Raw genomic sequence first — 21,424 nt, forward strand, 5'->3', positions numbered from 1 at the left:
CCGAGAGCGTAATTAGAGAACCGTTCTTTGAGGTGGCACGATTGAGAATGGCTGGCAGAGCACATTCCTCGTTTTTATTCCCTTTCGCCTTTGCTGCCTCCCCATCCAACCCTGCATAGTTGGTCCGAGCGCGTTCCTCTCGCATATCGAAGCCATTACAGTCAATATATCCTCCGACGAGTGTGCTTATGAATTGAAAACAGCGCGTCCGTGGCGCAAAAAAAAAAGCGCTCCGCTCAGCCGAACCGGACAGATCGAAAGAGGGACAGCCGAACGTGCAGTCGATCGCCGCAGGCAGAGAAGATGGCGGGGAGAGGGGCCGGAGTGAGGCGGAGGGGCATAGAGGCTGGCCGACAAAAGCGTCTGCAGAGGACAGCCGCGCGCACGCTGCAGAAGTCAGCACAGCGGGACGCGGGGCAGCATAATGAGCTCCATTGTTGTCAGGCGCGGTTTGACGCCTTTCTTCTGGAGGCCGAGCACCAGACGAGGACGAGACGTGGTCATCTCGCGGCGTCAGGCAGTGTCTGCAGTGCTCTCGAGAACCACGCGTCATATCCTATTAACGTATACATCCTTGAGGGCCCTGGTACATGGCACACGCTGCTAGGCTAAGAGTGCCCCGTGGAATACAGCTCTGCAAAGCCGAAAGAAGCGGCCTCGGACAGCACTTATTGGGTTTGAGGTGCCGTCCTATGTTATCTGGTTTACGTTGCCACGTGGCTACACAGGAGCCAGCATTGTCGGCGATACGAAGTAAATATATTTTGTTGATCCGCAAAGTATCGCTCGCGATATAGGCAAATAATATCTGCATGAAGCTAGGCGTTGTGGCATTTTTAGTGCTTTGAGTATTTTCGCAAGTTTAGAATATTCTACAAACAGATGTTTGACAGGGATATGTTTGCGCTTCTCAGTGTGTAATTCGTTGCAGGCTTATTTTCCTTTCGAGGCCTAGTTAACCGAATGGGCCGAAATTGGGCAAAGACTCCAAACGTTAAAAAAAAGCGTCACTCGCGTTCTTTAGACACGCGAGCACAGCCCTGCATGCATTTTATTGCGGGCATACTGTTCTCATGTCAGGAACTTCGCTGACATGTTCGTTTCGATGGATATCTTCATTGCGATACCCCGAAGAGAAAGGCAATAAAAAAAGACGCAAGGCGCAGATAACAGCATGGCGTGTTATGAATTTAATCCGTAGCACAAAAAGATCACCAAAAGGCGCTCACTTTGACGTGAAACGATAAGGTGACATACTCTTCACAAGCTGAGAAACAGCCTGTCTTCAAACCAGAGGCGTACATAAGGTGTCACTGACGCACTGTTGAGCACGCTACTTTAGTTCTCTAGACAAAGGTGTGGACATCTGTACATGCTACTCGTTGTATTCCTAATCTTTATCTTTGGCTTGAAGCCTGCTAATATGTTCATATTACCTAACAGCCTTCCCTGTACTGCTTTTACGTATACCTGCATTCATTCTCGTCTAAATACGTTTAACGAGTAAATGTTTTGCACGACAGTGTCATTATTATTAGAGAAAGTATTTTCGTCACCATTAGTTGCAATCGGGCAACGCCAGAAACTTGCATTTCGTTAGATGGAAACCCTTTAGAAAATTTGCGCGTGGTTACAGCCCCGACTATAACGGTGACAAGCGTTGAGTTACATTGTCGTTCGTATCTGGTGTCTAAGTGAACAAGGCAGTCATGCTATGGCAAGGTTGAGAAAAATTAGGGGCCTCCATTTGCATTCAGACTCGCATCGTTTGATGCAATTCACAGGCGCGTTGCTGATAAATAGCTTTGGATAAACGGTGAGGTATTCAGGCTAGCGATGCCGAGAGAGTTCGAGACTGCCCGCGCGTGCGTTGGATCAGGCACCGCACTAATTAATATTTCGTAATCCGACAGCGTGATTGCTCGGCTTTGAACGGCTTCATTAGCGGTGAATAAGACGCGAGCAGCTCTTGTATATCGCCTGCTTAGAGCAACAACGAAGTAAAAATAAATGCAAAAGTAAAAAAAAGCAATACCCGCTCTTTTCTCTCAACGCTTGTGCTCAAACTCACCACATTGTTCGTCTGCTCTAATCAGTGGAAACTCATCTTTTGCTGTGTCTAAACACGCTTTGGAGGCAAGCAAACGGGCTGAGCACAGCACGTGTACGGTTGTCATGGAAAAAAAACCGTTACTAATGCAGATATTAATGGCAACTCTTTTGGCATTCTAACGCGAGAGCGTTAGGGAGCTCGTGTCGCAGAAAATCCGGCATCGTCGTCCGCGTCGTTGGCTGTGAGCGAAAAATCCCCGAAATATCCCCAGAGGAGCAATCTAGCAGGCAGGTAGGCCCCGTGACCTTGTGGCGTCGTCACAACTTGCCCACCAGATAGTGACAAACTGCGCACCGTCACAGGTGGCAATTAAATTAATGATAGTTATCTGGAGGTTGCTGGGAAGAGCAACCTAGGTCGCACAAGCCCCGCCGGTGGCGCCACCTGCCATCCCCATTGCAGTGGCGCATCGCTTAACCGCTCCACCACTGCGCCAGGAGCGACAGGAGAGCTCCCAGGGATCTATGAATGTTAAGTAGAGAATGAAGAGTTTTGCATATATGGGCATTAACGCATTAGCTAAGTATCGCGACATACGTGTAGCATATGTGTCCCCTACAATTTTTATAGTTCACAAAAATGCGCTCAGGTTTTATCCAGAGCCGTAGCACGGGTGATAACGTAAGCGCTGCTTGGTAACATAATGAGTTGTCAGTGAAGCGAAATTGACTATGTTTTAAAACAGTTAATTCCCTCATTTAGCTTATTTTGGGAAGCCGCCGCGGTGGCTCAGTGGTTATGGAGCTCCGGGGCTGGCCCGAAAGACGCGTTTCGATCCCGGCATCGGTGGTCGAATGTCGATGGAGGCGAAAATGCTAGAAGCCCATGTACTGGGCGATATTAGTGCACGTTAAAGAACCCCAGGTGGTCGAAATTTCCAGAGCCCTTCCCTACGGCGTCCCTCATAGCCTATGTCGCCCTGGGACTTTAAACTCCAATAAACTGTAAACCATAAAAACTTATTTTGAGAAGTGTTAACTCACTTTTTATAGTTATCACGCAACAAAAAGCGAGCGACAATGAAGTTGTCCCGCTTTATGTGTGCTCGTTCGTCAGAGGCATAGTGCTTCTATCTGTTCAGCGTATGCGGAATGCTTCGCTAACAAGGTGGCATAGAATCTTGCGTAAGTGTACACTAGAGTATCATCTACATTTTCACCCACTTTCTAGACAGCACTTCGTGGCCACACTTATGCATCCGCACTCACATGGACAGGCCCCCACTTGCAAATTCACCTGGACCATCCAAAATAATAAAAAAGGTCATACATATAACAACTGAGATCATCCATAACAGCCACATAGGCCATTATCATTCATAATAAAACTGAGATCATCCATAACAGCCACATAGGCCATGACCATTCATAATAACAATAGGGACCATTGATAAAAACAACAGAGACCAGCCATGTCTTAGGTGGCCACTCAGAGGGTACATCATGTGCACATGACACCGCAGGTAGGAGGATAAGTTACCCAGGCTTGCAAGAATACAAAGACCATGTAGAACGACACAGTCTCGAGGGAATAATCAGGATTCTATGGGAATGCGCTTATGCAGTAGCTTCTTTTAGAATCTGCATTTATTGCCTCAGGGCATAAAGGGTTATGTATTAATGGTTGAAATATGAACCCAGTGTTTAGAAGGCAGTGTTTAGCATTTGCATCTGGACCTTTTTCAAGTGATTACATCTTTACGTTCCTCCTATATAGACACATCTAGCACTGTATAAGTCAGGTTGGGAACGGAGAGTCAAAGGACACTGCTTCAAGCTCGTGGGCTGTGGTCCCATTCACTGTTCTGGCTTTGTTACCTGGCGGCTTATTCCTCACGATCCGGCCCCTTCAGCCTTTTACCGAAAACGGGACATTTATGAGTTGCTTCTTAAACCTTCGAGTGTCGAGTGCCTCCCCGCGTCACATTCTGCGCCAGTTGTTTTAAGCCTCTCTGAATATTCCTCTTTTCAGCTTCGGTCTTCACGGGGATGAAGATGCTGATGTGGGCTTGCCGCCCTCTTTCTTCGCTCTTCACTTTCCTCCGGCTCGTTTTTCCGCACAACGATCACTGAGCGACGGCAGGAGGCCCTGCGTGCATGGTATAGACGTGCACTTCTCTGACTTCTTCCCATAACTTTCATCCCTTCCTTCAAAGCGCTGGTCAGAGACACTTTTCAAATAAAAAGGAAGGTAGCACCTGAAGGTGAGACAGTTACTGTCCTTTTCTTTCTTCATAACCTCCTTTCATCATTTTAGTGACGGCAGAAATCGTGACTGTCTTGAAACAGAGAATTTGCGATGTGCATTTTGAAGCGCACAAAAACTTTACAAACTCTACTGACATGTTCAGTGGCAGAGGGAAAAAAATTGCTCGACATGTCTTTCCTGAATTATGAAACTCACGTAGGGTGCCTTACGTAACAAGGTGCGAACGATTAAAAAAAAGAAGAGACTGCATACCGCAAAAATCGAGTTTAAGCAGCATTTTATATTAATTTTTTAGATAGAGAAAAAGATTCTTTTGATTTTGGGCAGTTTAATTGCAAATTAAAATTAAGTAATCACTTTTAAACCAGCGTAGATTGGCGCAAATGTTTGACAAAAAATTTGTAAAGAGCATGAAAAATCTAAGGGGCGAAATTTTGTAACGGTATCCTGTTTTGTTTTCGGAATCGCTTTCGGCTATGAACAAAACACGCGAAATTTAATATGTCCGCGGCCGCACATATATTGTTCTAGGCATTCCCCGACCGGCAGCGCTGGCTCCTTCGGGTGTTGACGCAGCTGTAGCCGCCATCCTTTTATAACTCTAAGATTTTGCGCTGCCTGCGAAGAACGGCAGAAAAATTTCGAAATGATCCTTTATGTGCTAAGACCCCATTGTTTGGGGTTTCTTTTGAGCTTATTGAAATTTAGACAAAGTACAATTGTCTGGGTGACGAGGGCTAAAGATGACACATGTGATCACCTGACTAGGCCCTAGACACCCTACAATCATACAGCCACAGTTTGGAGATAATACAGATATAATATGACAGACAAAATACCCATTATTACAGGAAGCCACCAAGATTTTTACATACACCAATAAGAATGAGTATGTAGTGGTCACCGTTGCTAGAAAAGAATTGAAAAATATGAGAAATAACCACAAATCAGTCCATTTGACAGAAAATTTGATAGAACTGCACTGCCTACGAACAAGAGCTGGTTTAAATATGATTCAAGAAGAAAATCTTAGCCTGTTTTCGGAAAGCAGGCAAAGAGGAACTGGTTTTCATAACATCACTCAGATCAGGATAGAGGTTCAACAGGTGACGAATTCTCCGAGTAGAGAATTTGCTCTACAACTTCAAAATCGAACATTTTTTGATATTTAACGGTTTAAAAATTAATTACTGTTGCCCAATTTATTACGTAGACGCACATAATGTTGAAAATAGGTGACATCTAACAACGGCCGCAGCATCTATCAGTCTTTAAAACCTCCAGCTAAAGTTACCTGAGACATCTCGCATTTTCTTCACACGGATGTTCTGCTGCGTTGAGGGACATTCATTCGATTTCGCAGCGGGTTCCATTCGCACTCACACCCGCACCCATAACAAAGAATGTGAGTGAGTAGAAGAGAATGACGACGTGCAATGATTGCACATTACGAAAGGGGCTATATTGCAGAGGGAGTTCCGCGAAAGCAACCGCAACTGAAGCCCGGTGCTCGGCAGTATACCTTCTAATACAAAGCCTCATGAATCTGCTGGCATAGCTGGTTACGAGGCCCAGGTTGTATATTTATTAACTATGCCACGCTAACGTGTGCTGTTACTAAGCGCGCACTGAGCAAAGCTGTTATGTTTTACTTCCCAGTGAGAGCGTCTTCTCTCGATATATTACCACTGTTGCGTTACGTAAACTGTTACTAAGCGTGCAGCGCGCAGCGTTAATGTGACTGTTCGCGATAGCATTTTCTGCTGAAGCAGTTTCGTAGCCAAGAGCTAGCCTTCAGACTTTCGCTTTTTGTTTACTTGGCGGGAACTAAGAGACAATATCCACATGTTCCATATATCTTACGTCGCAAAAACAACCACGATCGAGGGATCAATAAGGGTGCAAAAAGTAAGATATAGTGAAGATACCACGTCAGACTGTGACCACATTGCGCAGTGAAGGTGCGGGAGATCGTTCCTCGTGGCTGTCGCACCGAACATGGCATTCCTCTGCGACCAGTAGAAGGTAGCAAGAGTCTGCCCCGAAATACGCAAAAAGTTCTGTCGTCCTGGCTAGAGACAGACACTTTTTATCAACAGCATTTTCTGGCTAGTAATGCATGGCTGCGGTCATAGCAGAGAACAAGTTCTATCATGAGTACAAAAAGCTTGTCGTCCTAACAGATACGTGTCTGGTGCGACAACAGGAAGCCGGACAATTGCTTAAAGAATGCTATCGATACGACAGAAATTTCTGCCATTATAACATATTATTGGCAGAGAGAGAGAGAGAGAGAGAAAGAACAAAGTAAGCCTGGGAGGTTAATCAGGCAATGCGCTGTTTGCTGCCCTGCACTTGAAGGGAATTAAGATAGCAAAAGAGAAAAAAGAAGAAAAGTTGAGTTCTCTGAGTAAAGGTACATGAGGCAACAAAAACAACAACAACAACAAAAGGAGACTGTGCATGGTCGCTGGTCAGTAGTAATACATTTCTGCTTGCTCCACCTTGCTCCGTATGAAGAATTGTTGGCTCGCGCTCTGGCTACCCGGCATCTGCGTTAACCCTGTCCCAGGCTCTTAATTTAACACTCGCGCACAGCCCACGTTTAATGCGTTGGCGCTTCACTTGGCGGGGCGCGATTCATTCCCATTGTTGGCTCGGTTCTTTGCCGGCTGAAGTCCGAGTTCTCCTAAAGCTAACCTTAATTAGCAACTTCGGAGATCCCGCGCAATCAGTGGGTCGAGCTCATCCGGACTGCGGAGCCCGTAAAGCATTCGAGGCGGTGGGCACCGAGCATTCAAAGATAGCCTCGAAATCCCCTACACCTCTTCGATTGCGTCACGACCCGCTGCTCTCTGCCCGTCCGCCTTTGTCTGTCCGCTTGTTTCAAGCCGATAGGGTCAGCCAGCTATTCCTCATTAGGGAAAGGTCAGCCCTTTCTACCAGGAATAGCGCCCCGCTTCTGCACGCTGCGGTAGAGATTTTCTCTTGCGACAATCCACAGACCCTGAATATACAAAAGGAAATTGAATTTAATTTAATCTGAGCCTATAGAACGCCTATGAAACAGAAGTAGCCAAAAGGAATGAATTTTCCTTGTCGACCTGAGCAGATGGCCTGTTTGAGATTATCAATAGACAAAAGAGAATATTTATGGGATGGCAATATAATAATAAAATATGAAAGGTATAGTTGGGGTACTTGGTATATATTTATGTTCAAAAGCGTACACACATTTTTGGAGGTTTTTGATATTTACTAATAAGAGGTAGGTCTATAGTCAGTCTATAGACGATTTTTATAAGGAGGTAGTAACGTTATTAAGGGAGAAAAAAATCTTTGTCTTTGTGCCGTAACATTTAGTCTCGGTGCTGTTCAAATCACTTCTATGGGCCTGACTAAAACTAATTGGTCTGCTTAAGTCTCAAAGACACAGATATGATACAGGGAAATATTTATTGTTGCCGATTTCGGCAATGAGCTTATTCGATCCTGGCCAGTTGTACAACATGTGTGAGGAAGTCAGTCTCCAAATTTTAACGCGCGGGCGTTTTTGTCTCCTCAACATGTGCCCGAGATTATAGAACCGTGCTTAATTCGAGGAACTGAGGTGCGCTTTAGATTTCGAGCTAAGCTGAAAACTTTGCAAAAGTGGTGATTCACGCTTTTTTTTTTACTACGTCGGCAGAATCGCAAGCAGCCAGATAGCTTTGCGCAGCCGTCAAATGTTAGAAGCAATACATTGTTACGAGTACCGCTGTTCGTCGTACGTAATGACAGTGAGTATTTCTTGCGCTCAAGGCACGTCGACAGCGAGAGTGACGTGGTTCGACTGGTCTGCTTTCCCCAGAGCGGAAGAATTATGCGGACGGAATCTAATGGCATTACATGATGGAAGAGTACTTTGTAGTGGACACCCATCGTTTGCTATTCCGTGGTGTCGGTGGTGAACCTTTGGTTCCACTTGGTGTGTGTGCTTCGGATGTTGTTATTGGTGGTCTAACGTTTAGAACAGAATTCGCAGTGCTACCACGGTCAACGCATGATGTGATTCTTGGGATTGATTTTCTGCAAGAGTGTGGTGCAACTTTAGACTGTCGTACGGGAGAAGTTGCTTTGAATTCTTCGTTACTTTCAGCTCTTGTGGATAACTCGACACCGGATTTTGGAGCATTTGCGGTGGAAGAAGATACTATTGTACCAGCTTTCTCTGCAGCATTCGTGCGGGTTTCCTCTATTCACAATCAGTGCGAATCTTTTGAAGCTGTGGTAGAGCCTACGACACTCGCCTGCTCTAAGAAGAGTATCGTCGTGCCTCGTTGCGTCGTTCCCGTGGTGAGAGGCCGTACCGAGCTGTGGACAGTGAACCACTCTGAAGAGCCAGCTGTGTTGCCCCGGGGCCTCAAACTCGCCCGTTTCGAGGAAGGTGTGTCAGGTTTCGTCGCGGCGTTAACCAACTCTGTCAGTGAGCAGCACGTGAAAAGAGATATGGAGACCCAAGTTAAGGCTATGATTAATCAGGCTCTTTCCCCAACCGAGCGTCGCACTCTAGTGGAACTCCTTCTGAAACACGTGTTCGTGTTCGACTTTGCCAAAGACGATTCAACACCACAGTTTACCAGTCGTATTCATCACACGATCAACACCGGCTCCGCACCTCCTATACGCCAGAAGCCCTATCGAGTCTCAGCCACTGAACGTAAGTTAATAGATGACCAAGTTCAAGAGATGCTAAAGCGAGGCATAATTCGAGAATCCTCCAGTCCTTGGGCGGCTCCAGTTATCCTTGTTAAGAAAAAAGATGGCACATGGAGGTTCTGTGTTGACTACCGTCGCTTAAATACGGCCACGAAGAAGGACGTCTACCCGCTTCCACGTATAGATGACGCAATTGATTGTCTGCACTCCGCTTCATACTTTTCTTCTATTGATTTGAGATCCGGCTACTGGCAAATCCCCGTGCACGCTGCAGATAGGGAAAAAACGGCATTCATTACACCAGACGGACTTTACGAGTTCAACGTTATGCCTTTCGGATTATGTAATGCACCTGCAACATTCGAGCGGTTCATGGATACAATCCTGCGTGGCCTCAAGTGGCAAATTTGTTTATGTTATCTGGACGACGTTGTAATTTTTGGCAAAACGTTTAGTGAGCACAACCGCCGTCTGGATATTGTGCTTGATTGCATGGAACGAGCTGGCCTTATCCTCAATTCCAAGAAATGTCATTTTGGGAACCGTGAAACAATTGTTCTTGGTCATTTAGTTGATAAAGAAGGTGTTCGACCAGATCCAAAGAAAATTGAAGCTGTCAAAAGTTTTACGGTGCCTCAATCAGTGAAAGAGCTGCAGAGTTTTTTAGGGCTCTGCTCGTACTTTCGACGCTTTATAGCTAGGTTTGCGGACATCGCTTACCCACTCACGTGTTTGCTGCATAAAGATGCACCGTTCAATTGGACCAGCGAATGTGACGCTGCTTTCCGGCATCTGAAATTTCTTTTGACCTCGGGCCCCATCCTACGCCACTTCTGCCCATCTGCACCAATTGAAGTGCACACTGATGCAAGTGGTATCGGTATCGGCGCTGTACTTATACAACGCCATGGTCACGATCAGCACGTGGTAGCATATGCCAACCGTTCGTTGAGTAAGAGCGAAAGAAATTACACGGTTACTGAGCAAGAATGTCTCGCCGTTGTTTTCGCTGTACAGCGCTTCCGCTCCTATCTGTACGGGAATGCTTTCACCGTCGTGACCGACCACCACTCGCTTTGCTGGTTAGTGAGTCTTCGTGACCCCTGTGGCCGGCTTGCTCGATGGGCTTTGCGCCTACAAGAATTTAATTTCACTGTTGTGCATAAAAGCGGCCGTAAACACTCAGATGCCGATTGTCTTTCCCGTTTGCCGCTTCTAACGACTGAGGACGACGCAGACAACTTTGATGAATACTTGTCGTCACTTTCACAAGCCTTCCCCGATCTTCAAGTTTTTCGAACTGAGCAACGCAAGGACCAAGCATTAACCTCTTTGTTTGATGCCGCTCAAGATTCTGTAAAGAATACTTTTTGCATTCGCGACGGTTTGCTTTATAAGAAGAATTTCGCTTCTGGAGGAGCACGCATGCTTCTTGTCGTACCCGAAAGCCTACGCATCACAGTTCTTGAAATGATGCACGACGACGCCACGTCTGGGCACTTGGGAGTGACACGCACACTCCACCGCACACAACAACGATTTTACTGGCCTAACATGCGTTCAACCATCCAGCACTATGTAGCCAGCTGTGTGCAATGCCAGCGCTTTAAGCTGCCGACTTCAAGTCCACCGGGCAAATTGCGGCCAATCACACCTCCAACAGCCCCGTTTGAGCAAGTTGGCATTGACCTCCTTGGACCTTTCCCACGATCCTCTAAAGGAAATCGATGGATTCTTGTGTGCGTAGACCACTTAACCCGTTATTGTGAGACAGCCGCGATACCAGTTGCTACTGCGTCTGAAGTATCTAACTTCTTACTTCGATTCGTCATTCTTCGGCACGGCCCTCCTGCAGTTCTCATTAGCGACCGTGGACGTCAATTTACAGCGGACGTTGTTGAAGAACTTCTCCGCCTCAGCAGCTGCAGTTTTCGCCACTCCACGCCATATCATCCCCAAACGAACGGTGTGGTAGAACGCACTAATCGTACGCTCACCACCATGCTTGCCATGTACGTCGCTGCAGATCATAAGGACTGGGATGGCGTACTCCCGTTCATCACTCATGCGTACAACACCGCGCAACATGAGACAACTGGCTACAGCCCCTTTTACCTGCTCTATGCTCGCTCGCCTCGCTGCGGCCTTGACACCATGCTACCATTTTTCATCCACGATGAACCTTCTCTTGCGACCACACTCTGCAGAGCTGAAGAAGCTCGCCAGCTTGCCCGCGTTCGAATTTTATCTTCGCAAGAGCGTTCCAAGAACCGCTACGACGTCCAACACCAAGAAGTTTCTTATGTTCCTGGTGACATTGTGTGGTTGTGGACCCCTCTACGCAAGCGTGGTCTGTGTCAGAAACTGCTATCCCACTACACTGGACCATTTGTTGTGTTGGAGTGCATAAGTGACGTTAATTACGTTATAGCACGACTAACTGCTAGTGGTCGACGGTCACGCCAATCTCAGGTGGTGCATGTAGCCCGCCTCAAGCGATTCCATCCCAGACGGTCTGTTTAACTCGCCCGACGGGCAATCGTCTGCGAGGAGGGAAATGTAACGTGCTTCCACAGAACCTCGACGGAAGAAGCAGAAGATGAAGGACTGACCCGCGGAGAAAGAGGAAGAAAAAGAGAGAGCTGAAGGACGCTGCTAGGCTTCCTGCTTCCATCCTGCTTCGACCGGTCCCCTCTTTGAATAAACCCCCGTGCGTGCAAAGCACGTAACAATATTAAATTCGCAGACTTCATCGAACTATATTTCATTGAACTACCTTTTCCACAAAGCAATCTTCACACTCAGCTTAAAGCCTCATTTAGCACTCGTGCTGTCAATACATTAATGGCTTCAGAGTAAACTATCAGTATTTTGAAGTGGCGTGGTAGGGGAAATGAAGATGAAAATTGGTTTTTAGGAAAGGAAATGACGCAGTAACTGCCTCACATATCTAGGTGGACACCCGAATTGCGCCGTAAGGGAGGGGATAAAGGAGGGAGCGAAAGAAGAAAGGAAGAAAGAGGTGCCGTAGTAGAGGGCTCCGGAATAATTTCGACCGCCTGGCGATCGCACAGCACATCGCACCGCACACGGGTGCCTTTTGCGTTTCGCCTCCATCGAAACGCAGCCACCATGATCGTGTTCGAACCCAGATACTTTGGCTCGGTAGCGCAGTAGGCGGCGCGTCCGTCTCAGAATATGAAAGTAGGTGAGCAGTTATGACTTTCCGAACACTTTTAGAGTTCTTTGTGATGGCCCTAAAATGCAGCGCACGAAAATACACAGCAACAGTAGTGGCTTACCTGCCATATGCTTCCAACTTACGGACTTTTCGAATACAGTCCCAAGTTTTTAGAGCAGAAAGAGGTCGTAAAAACGATGTCATCAGCGTTCGGAGTGTTTTTTTTTGTCTGTTACCTTAGTTCTTAGTTATTTCTTTGCACTTTGTTGTGATTCATTTCATAGTAAAATATAACCAACACGCCCTCTGTAATGCGCACACGCTTTGAGAGTATTGAAATAAATAAATAAATAAATAAATAAATAAATAAATAAATAAATAAATAAATAAATAAATGGTGTGGTAACGAAGAAAAAGATTCCGCAGCAGTTCATCAGCATTGTGTTGCAAGCGACCTAACGCGCGGTTCGGTCACCGTAGTAAAAACCGCAGGTAATAATAAATACTGTAACATTTGTACAATCGGGGGCATACCTATTCAAAGGGCGACAAATTCACAGTAAACGCGTCCGACTGCCGTAGGTTGTTATCGTATTTTGTGTCTCGCATTCTCTACTTAGCTTCCTTTTAACAACTTTTACCAGTCTTCTAGAGTAGTAAGAACACGTGCTATTATAAAGGGTGACACATGTCGCAGATTTTGCTTCTTAATGCGCTTCTGTCTCATTTAGCGTCCTTCACAAGAACAAGTACACTCTTAGTTCGGAAATATGCCCCTGGAGCTGTTTAATAGCTCTACCGCCGTCAGCACCCTTAGCAATTGGGCGTCATGCACTAATATTACAGCCCCCTGAGCGCTGGGCGCCGAGTCCGAGACCATGCTGCTCGGTGTATTTGTGACGGTTCGAGTCATCTGGTGCACTGCTTTCAGCCTAACATCAGTGGAAGACACGTGCTCGAGCATTCATGTTAAGCGTGCTGGCGGCGGTAGGGACGGGCTTAATTTTGACATGTAGCCTCTTATTCATCTAAATTGGCGCGGAGAAAACGTCGGAACAATTGCGGGCATAATTTAAAGACGGAGCAGGAAATAGATAAAAGTCGCACTGTTTACACCTCCAGGGTGGGAGTTTTTTGGAAATCTTGTTGGAGAATTTCTGCCACGTTTGTCAACTACAATCGCATTATCGCCACGGGTATGCTGCAGGGAATGCCTTTTGTCGAGAGGAGTGTATATAGTATATGGAGGTACTAACCACTTATAGAGGGAGGATTGTAGGGTAGGTGCCTGTCCCGCACGGAGCGACGCGTGGTCGCTCAGTCCATATAAGGCACGCGGACGGCGTGAAAGGCGCGAAACGGAGAGGTGTACGCTGCAGTAAGGGCGTAGCGTAGAAGTGCGCCATGCCGTGTGCGGCGGAAGTCGGTCGCAACACTGATAGTAATGTGGGGCTAAGAGTTAAAGGCCCGTTCCAGTACGAGTGCTGTATAATCCCAACACTGTTAACGCATTGCCTTGGCAGTGTTGGAGCAACCAGAGGTATACACGTGGGTAATGCTGCGTGCGCGGACGTTGCCGCCGCCGACGACGACACGATCGCGCAGTATGACAGCCATACAACTGTTGCTGTAAAAAAAACAACAACTTCAGTATGAAGTCCTGCCTGATAAGGAAATCATATGGAATGCATGTACAGCATGAAGGCTTTTGCAACAAGTTCTATCGTTGCCCGATTTTATTTGATTCAAGATGTGCTATAGTATGAAGTGCAGGGCGCGATGTTACGTAATTCCGGGTCAAGCTGAAATCCAATCAGAACTTTTCCTAGAAGCGTGCATAACCTTTAGGTGGCCTGGACTCTTCAGTATGATCCAAAACGCTTGGCATTGTCTTGAGGGTATGTTGAAAGGGCTTCTTTCTTGCTACCGGTGTCTCACTAGCACCTCTTCGGCACTGTCGTAGTGCACTTTGCTGGCTATAAACGTGGCAGAGCAGTTGAGGCGATCGCTAGCTGACGCCTACAGATCAACAGTTCATTTTCCGCTGTTCGCACGTCACAGCAGTAAGATCACGCGGGGCGATCTCGACAAGCAAAATATTTCAAACATAAGACAACCGAGGCAGTGTCTAATATCAGACCCTTCTATATTGTGAACAGTTTTCAAAAACCTACCCCTATTCTTAGCTTGCGCCGACTATTACTTCTTCCATCGAGACGGGGTACAATTTCGTCCTTGCACTGGGCACGAAATCATGTCTCGTTCTTCAACCATTACTTTCCATCCCCTTCCTCGCTTCCTTTTCGTGATTTCCGTAGACCGTAAAGACAGTTTAAGGTCTCCATGTTTTCTTCAATTCGCTTTTGTTGCCACCTTCTCCCCATTAAAGAGAATATCGCTACCGCCTCTAAAAGAAACGTGCGCGTATTTCCTCCTCTTTCGTCTTCTGCTTCTCCATGAAACTATATTTCTGGCTATGTAACAGACATACAATACTATAGCCTATTAGCACCGAAAAGTCACATTTTCCTTTATTTATTTTTTAGGAGAGTATTACAAAAGCTAAGGGGTGTGAAAGGGCAGGAGGGATTAAAATCATCCTGACTTGCACTTCGAAGGCTGTTGCAGCTGGTTCGTCAATTAAAGTTAACTGAACCTTGTTTATTTGTTGCTTGAACAAAAATGAAAACAATACGAAAAGAATAAGGGCCAAGAATATGACAAAGCTTCTTTCATTATTTAAATGCCGTCACTAAAGCCCGTTCATAATTACACTGACTAGACCTGCTGCAATTACGAGCGCAATGCCCGACGTCTATATCCTTCAAACACTCGTTCACTAGTTGTGAAACCATAATTACTTGAGTGGTAGTTAATTACAGGAGCGTAATAACTCATAATTATACGTCTAGGACGGTTCGTCATCGTGCATGCCGTGCTAATGCATTCTCTGTCTACTCGTCGCAAAAAAATTCTTCGGGCGCTAATTTTCAAAAAAAAAAAAACAGCAAGCAACGCATGTGGCACTTCGCCTCGCAGATTGAGCTAGCAGCCCGGTAAGATCGCTCAAGAGCCAAGGGAACGAAACTGCGCTCGCTCCCTTAGGCATTAAATCCACGCGCGCTACATCTGAGCGCAGAGAACGATAGTTCCACTTCGCTCAGATAAGTGAGTGCCGACAACGTGGCAGCGAGAAGATTAGGTTAAACGAGTGGTCCTCGGAAGCTTTTAACGCGAGCTCGGAGATGCAGGAGTTGGCCGGCTCTCTTTAAGTGCGCGTCTGAGGGGATCAGGCCGCACCGCTGCAAATGGCCCTGGACGAGAAACAACATGTTGCTGGAGCTGAGGAAAGAGCGCGATCGATGCGGCTTAAGGGTGCTTTGCGCTGCCCATCACGTGCTTCGTTTTAGCCTGGCGGCGCCGTTCGCAGAGCGGACGTCAGATGGAGGAGCCACTGCGAAACTAGTCGCTTTTTTGGAGTACTGAGAAGCCTCAGGTGAATTATCCAGCTGCCGAGGCTAACTCTCTAGGCGTCCTGACAATTCTAAACCACTGCAGGAGTTTCAAGGTCAGACAGACAGGCGCCTCATGTCGTAACGACCTCATTAAAACGTTAGCTGACTAGTCGTCGACGTAGTAGAGACCCCTACAAAAATTTCTTTAGACAGTCTATAGACTGTCCATAGAGCTCTGCCTATAGTGTCTATAAACTCTCTGCAGACAAACCCCAGAGAACAGCATATACGCAAAAAAATCCTGTAGACAGTGTATATAGACAGTCTATAGATTTATGGCCACACACTTTTAGTAGACTTTTGTCTATAGACTACGAATAGACAAAAATAAATATCTATAGAAAGTCAATAGAGTCTATAAGAAGTCTATAGACTGTCTATAGACCATTTTTGTAAGGGGAAACTTGTCAGCTAATTACAAATGTTGGGACAGACGAAAAACCAAGAGTTAGTTAGAAAAAGAAAGATGGGAAAGATAATACATTTTAAATAAATTGCGTTTGAAGCTGAATTTCGAATTTAGTTTTTTTACTTAGCGTTGTGTCAATCAGGAGCTCACTGACTGCAGGAGTGGCATCTCCTCACCGGTAGAACGTAGTAGATCTTGGATGAGTGGATGCATGCTTGAATCGCGCTTTATAGAATTCTTGCTTTTCACGCTGTTTACGCCACTTCCCTGTTTCATCTCACTGACCCCCAGTACAACCCACTCGACCAGCTAGTATTTGTTTACTTAACGGTGCCTTCGCTACATGTGATTGCACTTTAACGGCGAGTACTAAAAAGTAGGCAACGTAGGCTAATGGTAACAGCTTGGCTAATAGGTTAGTGCAGTGCAGTGTAATACGCTTGCACCCCTTGGCAGCAATAGATGAGGGACTGCATCCTTCAAACGGGTTACGTATGCCGGGTGTCCCAGTTAAAAGTAACGAAAAATAAACACGGGACGCCCTAGCCGAGCGAAACCAGCTCAGTGCTGGTGAGAGAAGTGTGGGCAAAGTTTTTTTGGTTCTCCCAAAGCTAATTAATTAGCGAACACTCTTCTCTTTAAAAATTGGCTTCAGGTAGACCCGCCGCGGTGGCTCAGTGGTTAGGGCGCTCGACTACTGATCCGGAGTTCCCGGGTTCGAACCCGACCGCGGCGGCTGCGTTTTTATGGAGGAAAAACGCTAAGGCGCCCCTGTGCTGTGCGATGTGAGTGCACATTAAAGATCCCCAGGTGGTCGACACTATTCCGGAGCCCTCCACTACGGCACCTATTTCTTCCTTTCTTCTTTCACTCCCCCTTTATTCCTTCCCTTACGGCGTGGTTCAGGTGTCCGCCGAGATATGAAAGACAGATACTGCGCCATTTCGTTTCCCCAAGAAACCAATTATTATTATTATTAATAAAGAGTCACTTCAGAAGTTGTAGACCGTTCGTCTTGAAAAACAACCAGCTGAAATGTCTGGAAGTAAAATATTATTTACGCAGCTTTAATTAGCAGCCTTAAAACAAAACCCGCGGAATACAAAAGCTACCAAGGGGAAGCTGCGGACACACATCTTTCGCCCAGTGTACGCACAAAGCCCTGTCGAGGACAGTGCTCCAGAGATATGCGGACTTTGTTCTTTGAGATGTGTCCTGTGAGGAAGAAAGAGCTCTTCCGGGTTAGCCGTTGTGTTTTGTCGGCTGTCTCTTAATTCCGGTAAAAAAAAAAGCTTCGTAAATGGTGCCTTGGTGCAACCATCAGAACAGGCTGTTTCTCAAGGCGATCTACAACTTGCACGTTTACACTTTATTCCCGACAACAATATTTAAAAAATTAACTAACCCGTCTTCACTATTAAATTATGTTAGCAGGAGTAAAAAAAATACTACTGACTAAACTACGCGACCTTCAACACTACTTCTCTGATTTCTCAAACATAGAACACTACTTCTTTTGAACATTCTTGATTACTTTTAGCTGGGACACCCTGTATAGTTCATTCGGAGGCGTTTGATTCAGGCATTCCTAAAAATAAAATGTAAAGAGATGCTTACTTAGCTTCCACCTAAAGCGCATGATAAAAACAGTAATGACCCATGTCTTCAAGTGGAAATGATCTAAGTCTGCAGACGTCCCACCAAGACGCCGAAAGGTACGACATGACAGGAATAGCGCTACACCTGCCACTGTGCTAATTCATCTCTAACTTGCGAACGCATAATCTTTCCGTTGTAAACGTAAATCATCCTGTCTTTGAGCGCTCACAAATAAACTTGAATCATTTTGAGTAGACCAACATTTCTCACAGATGAATGACCGTGAGGTGGCTCGAAAACCATTTGTCGAGGTGCATAAGGCACGATGCCCATCTCGAAATAGGAACCCCGCAAGTACCCCAAGTAGGAGAACCTCTACACGTGGAGACAATGCGCACTTTGATTTGTATTTGGATTGTTCGCACTCTATTCAGACCCCACGGCAGCACGTCCGCGCTGCATCTTTCGTGGACGAAGCAGACTAGGGGGCACCAGCTAGCACGAAGGTGGCGAACGAGACTCACGTTGGGCTGTCCCGGCTTGCGGGTCGATTCCTCTCGCTCGAGCAGCAGCTCGACGGCCTCTACGTACTCCTCGCTGATGGCGTGCAGCAGGGCATCGCGGGTGTCCACGTTGTGCAGTAGCAGCAGCTCGATCATCTCCAAGTTCTCGTTGTCGATGGCCATGAGCAGCGCTGACCGGCCCAGCGGGTCGGTGCAGTTGCAGTTCAGCGTGCTCAGGCCGGCATCGGCGCTCTCCAGGTACCTGCGCAACCGCCGCCGGAGACGCTGGTCGGCACGTACAGGTACGAACAATATGAATAAACGCTTACTTTGCACTGAGATGTATTTTCAGATCTTTGACGAACTTGAGAAAAACACCATTATTCTAGAGAAATGCATACACACAAGTAAAAGCTCTAACTGATACTTACGGAGTTACTCTAGGTAATACATGCTTCTTTTCGTATTCCTTCGATCTATACACTGCGCGTGTCCAGAATTCTCAGCATGCGGAACAGGCTTGGAACAGCTTCGCTAAACCGACCTGGAAAGAACCTGCAGGTTTTGCGATGCTTAGTTTAACGAGAGGGGATGGAAGAGCTAGAGATGGGTCGGATTTCTTGCAGAGGTGCTTGTTTTAGTCAGCCTTGTAACAGTCTAGTCTCCTTGTCGAAACGTCGGCACTGGGTTGAGCCCCAACTACCCTTGTTTATTTCTAGTCTCGTAGACACTACGAGATATTCAATTCTTACTGCCATTCAGGAGGAACAGTAGTGGCCTACCGGGACGTCCATGGTCACTGCCTTGCGCATTATTGCGGATATCTTCAACTCAACTACTCTGGGTTGCCTTCCTCTCCTCTAGGCTTAGGCTTTGAAGGCGCTTGGTATCTACATATTAACGTCATGCCCGGTTGCTTGTGGGACTCGCGGTGTCCAGCACCTACCTCCGTGCCGTGGCGAGGTCCCCCCTCTCGACGGCCAGGAGGAACTTCTTCTCGTCCAGCGTGAGCTGGCCCTCGGGCTTGGCTTCGCCTCCGTCGCCGTTGGGGTGAGGCAGCTGCTGTGCGGTGGGCTCCGGAGGCTCTTCGTCGGTCGCGTCGCCGAAGAAATGGGCGGCCGCCCCGAGCGGCGAGCAGTTGCCCCGGTCGCAGCATAGCCCGCCGCCTTCGCCGGCCTCCAGGTCCATGCCGCCGCCACTCAGCGGCGCCGCTCACCGGCGCGGCACTGCCGGATAGCTGCAGAGGAGGGCAGAGTGGCACGTTACACGACCTAAGCCGTCCACCCTGAGCAATTTGGGGAGAGTGCCGGAGGTCTGTGTTACCTTCAGAATCTAACTTCTAAATTAAGTAGAAGTTATAAGGAATGGGGAGGTTTGCCTAACACTTCGGTCATTTCAGACAATGACCTGCTTGTTCTGAATGACGTCAAAGGAAATGATCTTCCTCGGCCGTCTAAGAACAGGAGTGCTAAATCTCTTAGGATGCCGAGGAAAACGCGATATGCTCAGGCCTGCGCGTGGCTCTTGGGGATTTTGTCTAGGGAGTCAAAACACCCTCTCAGAAGTGCCTTGTGTTCTTTCTGTTGAACGATATCCTGCTGATATCACGCGCCGGTCTTAGATGACGAAAGTTACAGTGTCCGCCTCTCGAAAGAATGCGGATGCTGTCCAGTCATTAGGCATGAAGATGGGCATCTATTTCAACTCCCTTTGTTTAGTCCTTTAGCCACACGTGACGCTCACATCCTAGAACATGTTAACACTCACTATACAGTTATATACAGTTCATTACTTGCGTTCAGGCGACGTCAACTAGAGCAGGCACAATTAAGCGGAATTTTCGGAATTGGGCTAGCTAACTCCAGTAACACATCGGCAAGTTTAGCCAGTGAGGTATGGCACGCGCATGCTCAGTTGATAAGGCGTGCCATGGACACGCGAGCAACGCGCGGTGCCTGTGCTACATTAGCCACGCGCATGTAACAGAAGAACACATATCACTGATTTCTGAGTTTTGCTTGCGCATGACGATACCTTTGCAAGTAGAGGTTTTGTCAAAGGCTTAGTTCCCAGGGGGTTTGCTTCTAAGTAGAATAGTTGAGCTCCTGTAGAATTTGTGGCAGTCCTATCCATTGAAAGGGGCAGGACCTGACATCTCCTTACGCCCAGGGGATATGGGACGTTGGGGAGACACTGCGAGCCGCAAGGCATGACTCACGAGGCTTTAAAATTTTGACAAAGGCGGTACATGTATGAATCGCTGGGTCAAGACCTCGCTGTAAGCAAATTAATGCCAATACCGGCGGGCCGGCAAGATGAGTTATAACGATGCAGAAGGTGCTCACATATTAACCCTTATCTGTCCACATTTTATATTATCAAAACTCGTCGGTGACGGACCGCTGGCACTCTAATTTTCTTGTGAACCCTTTAGAAAAAGGGGTCGCACATTAACGACCACTCCGGATGCGTCGATTGAGTACTCGCTAACTGTTGCCCTACTTTTCAAATTGTATAGTGGCAGATGTATGAAGGCACTACAGAGGTTATTAGGCAGTAGAAAAGTGAAACGTTGGAGCCGTCATCGTAGAAACGTACTGCATAACGGGCATCTGGTGTGCAAATTTTGTCGCCGTTCTGAGCGTTAAATGGGGTGGCATAGAGTGGCCCAGGCAGCCACCCCCGGAGAAGCAACCTAGGTGGGCAACCTAGGACTTCACAGCCTACACACCGGACTGTGAGAACACTAACCACACTGGCGGTTGGCAGTTAAATTAACGGTTGATCGCGAGAGGTTGCTCGGGAAGAGCAACCTAATTGGGTCGCACACCGGTGGCAGCACCTGCCGTCGCAGGGCAGTGGCACATCCCCTAACCGCTGCACTATTGCGCAAGGAGCCGTGTGAGGACTCCCAGAGACATATGAATGTAAAGTAGAGAATGACCAATTCCGCATATATGGGGATTAACTCATTAACGGTGTCGCGTCATATCCACAAGTTTTTGCACATGTAATTTGCGGTGTTGATACAGCTGTTTAGCGTGCGCTGGCATCGATAAGTAAACTAAGATATCGATATTTAGCGCCTCGAGATGCCGTCAGAGAACGATATTAAAAGTCAACTGACTTCCGCTGTCTTAGTTCCTGGGTTTTATGAAAATTTTATCAGTCTTAGAGTAGCATGTGCCAAAGAGAGAC

General features: G+C 47.0%; 1 protein-coding gene across 3 annotated transcripts in view; it reads right to left on the reverse strand.

Annotated features, from left to right (window-relative positions):
- Nucleotides 1-21,424, reverse strand: part of LOC144128516 (transient receptor potential-gamma protein-like) — a 187,271-nt gene that overhangs the window by 30,739 nt on the left and 135,108 nt on the right. For all 3 annotated transcript variants that reach the window (XM_077661957.1, XM_077661958.1, XM_077661959.1), the window contains 2 exons: nucleotides 19,173-19,463; nucleotides 18,248-18,488 (listed from right to left, as the gene is read on the reverse strand). In XM_077661957.1, coding sequence (XP_077518083.1) covers nucleotides 18,248-18,488; nucleotides 19,173-19,414 — 483 coding nt within the window. In that variant the 5' untranslated portion in view covers nucleotides 19,415-19,463. The remainder of the gene's footprint in view (nucleotides 1-18,247; nucleotides 18,489-19,172; nucleotides 19,464-21,424) is intronic.

The sequence above is a fragment of the Amblyomma americanum genome, chromosome 4 (genome assembly GCF_052857255.1).
Source record: "Amblyomma americanum isolate KBUSLIRL-KWMA chromosome 4, ASM5285725v1, whole genome shotgun sequence".
NCBI classification, from domain to species: domain Eukaryota; kingdom Metazoa; phylum Arthropoda; class Arachnida; order Ixodida; family Ixodidae; genus Amblyomma; species Amblyomma americanum.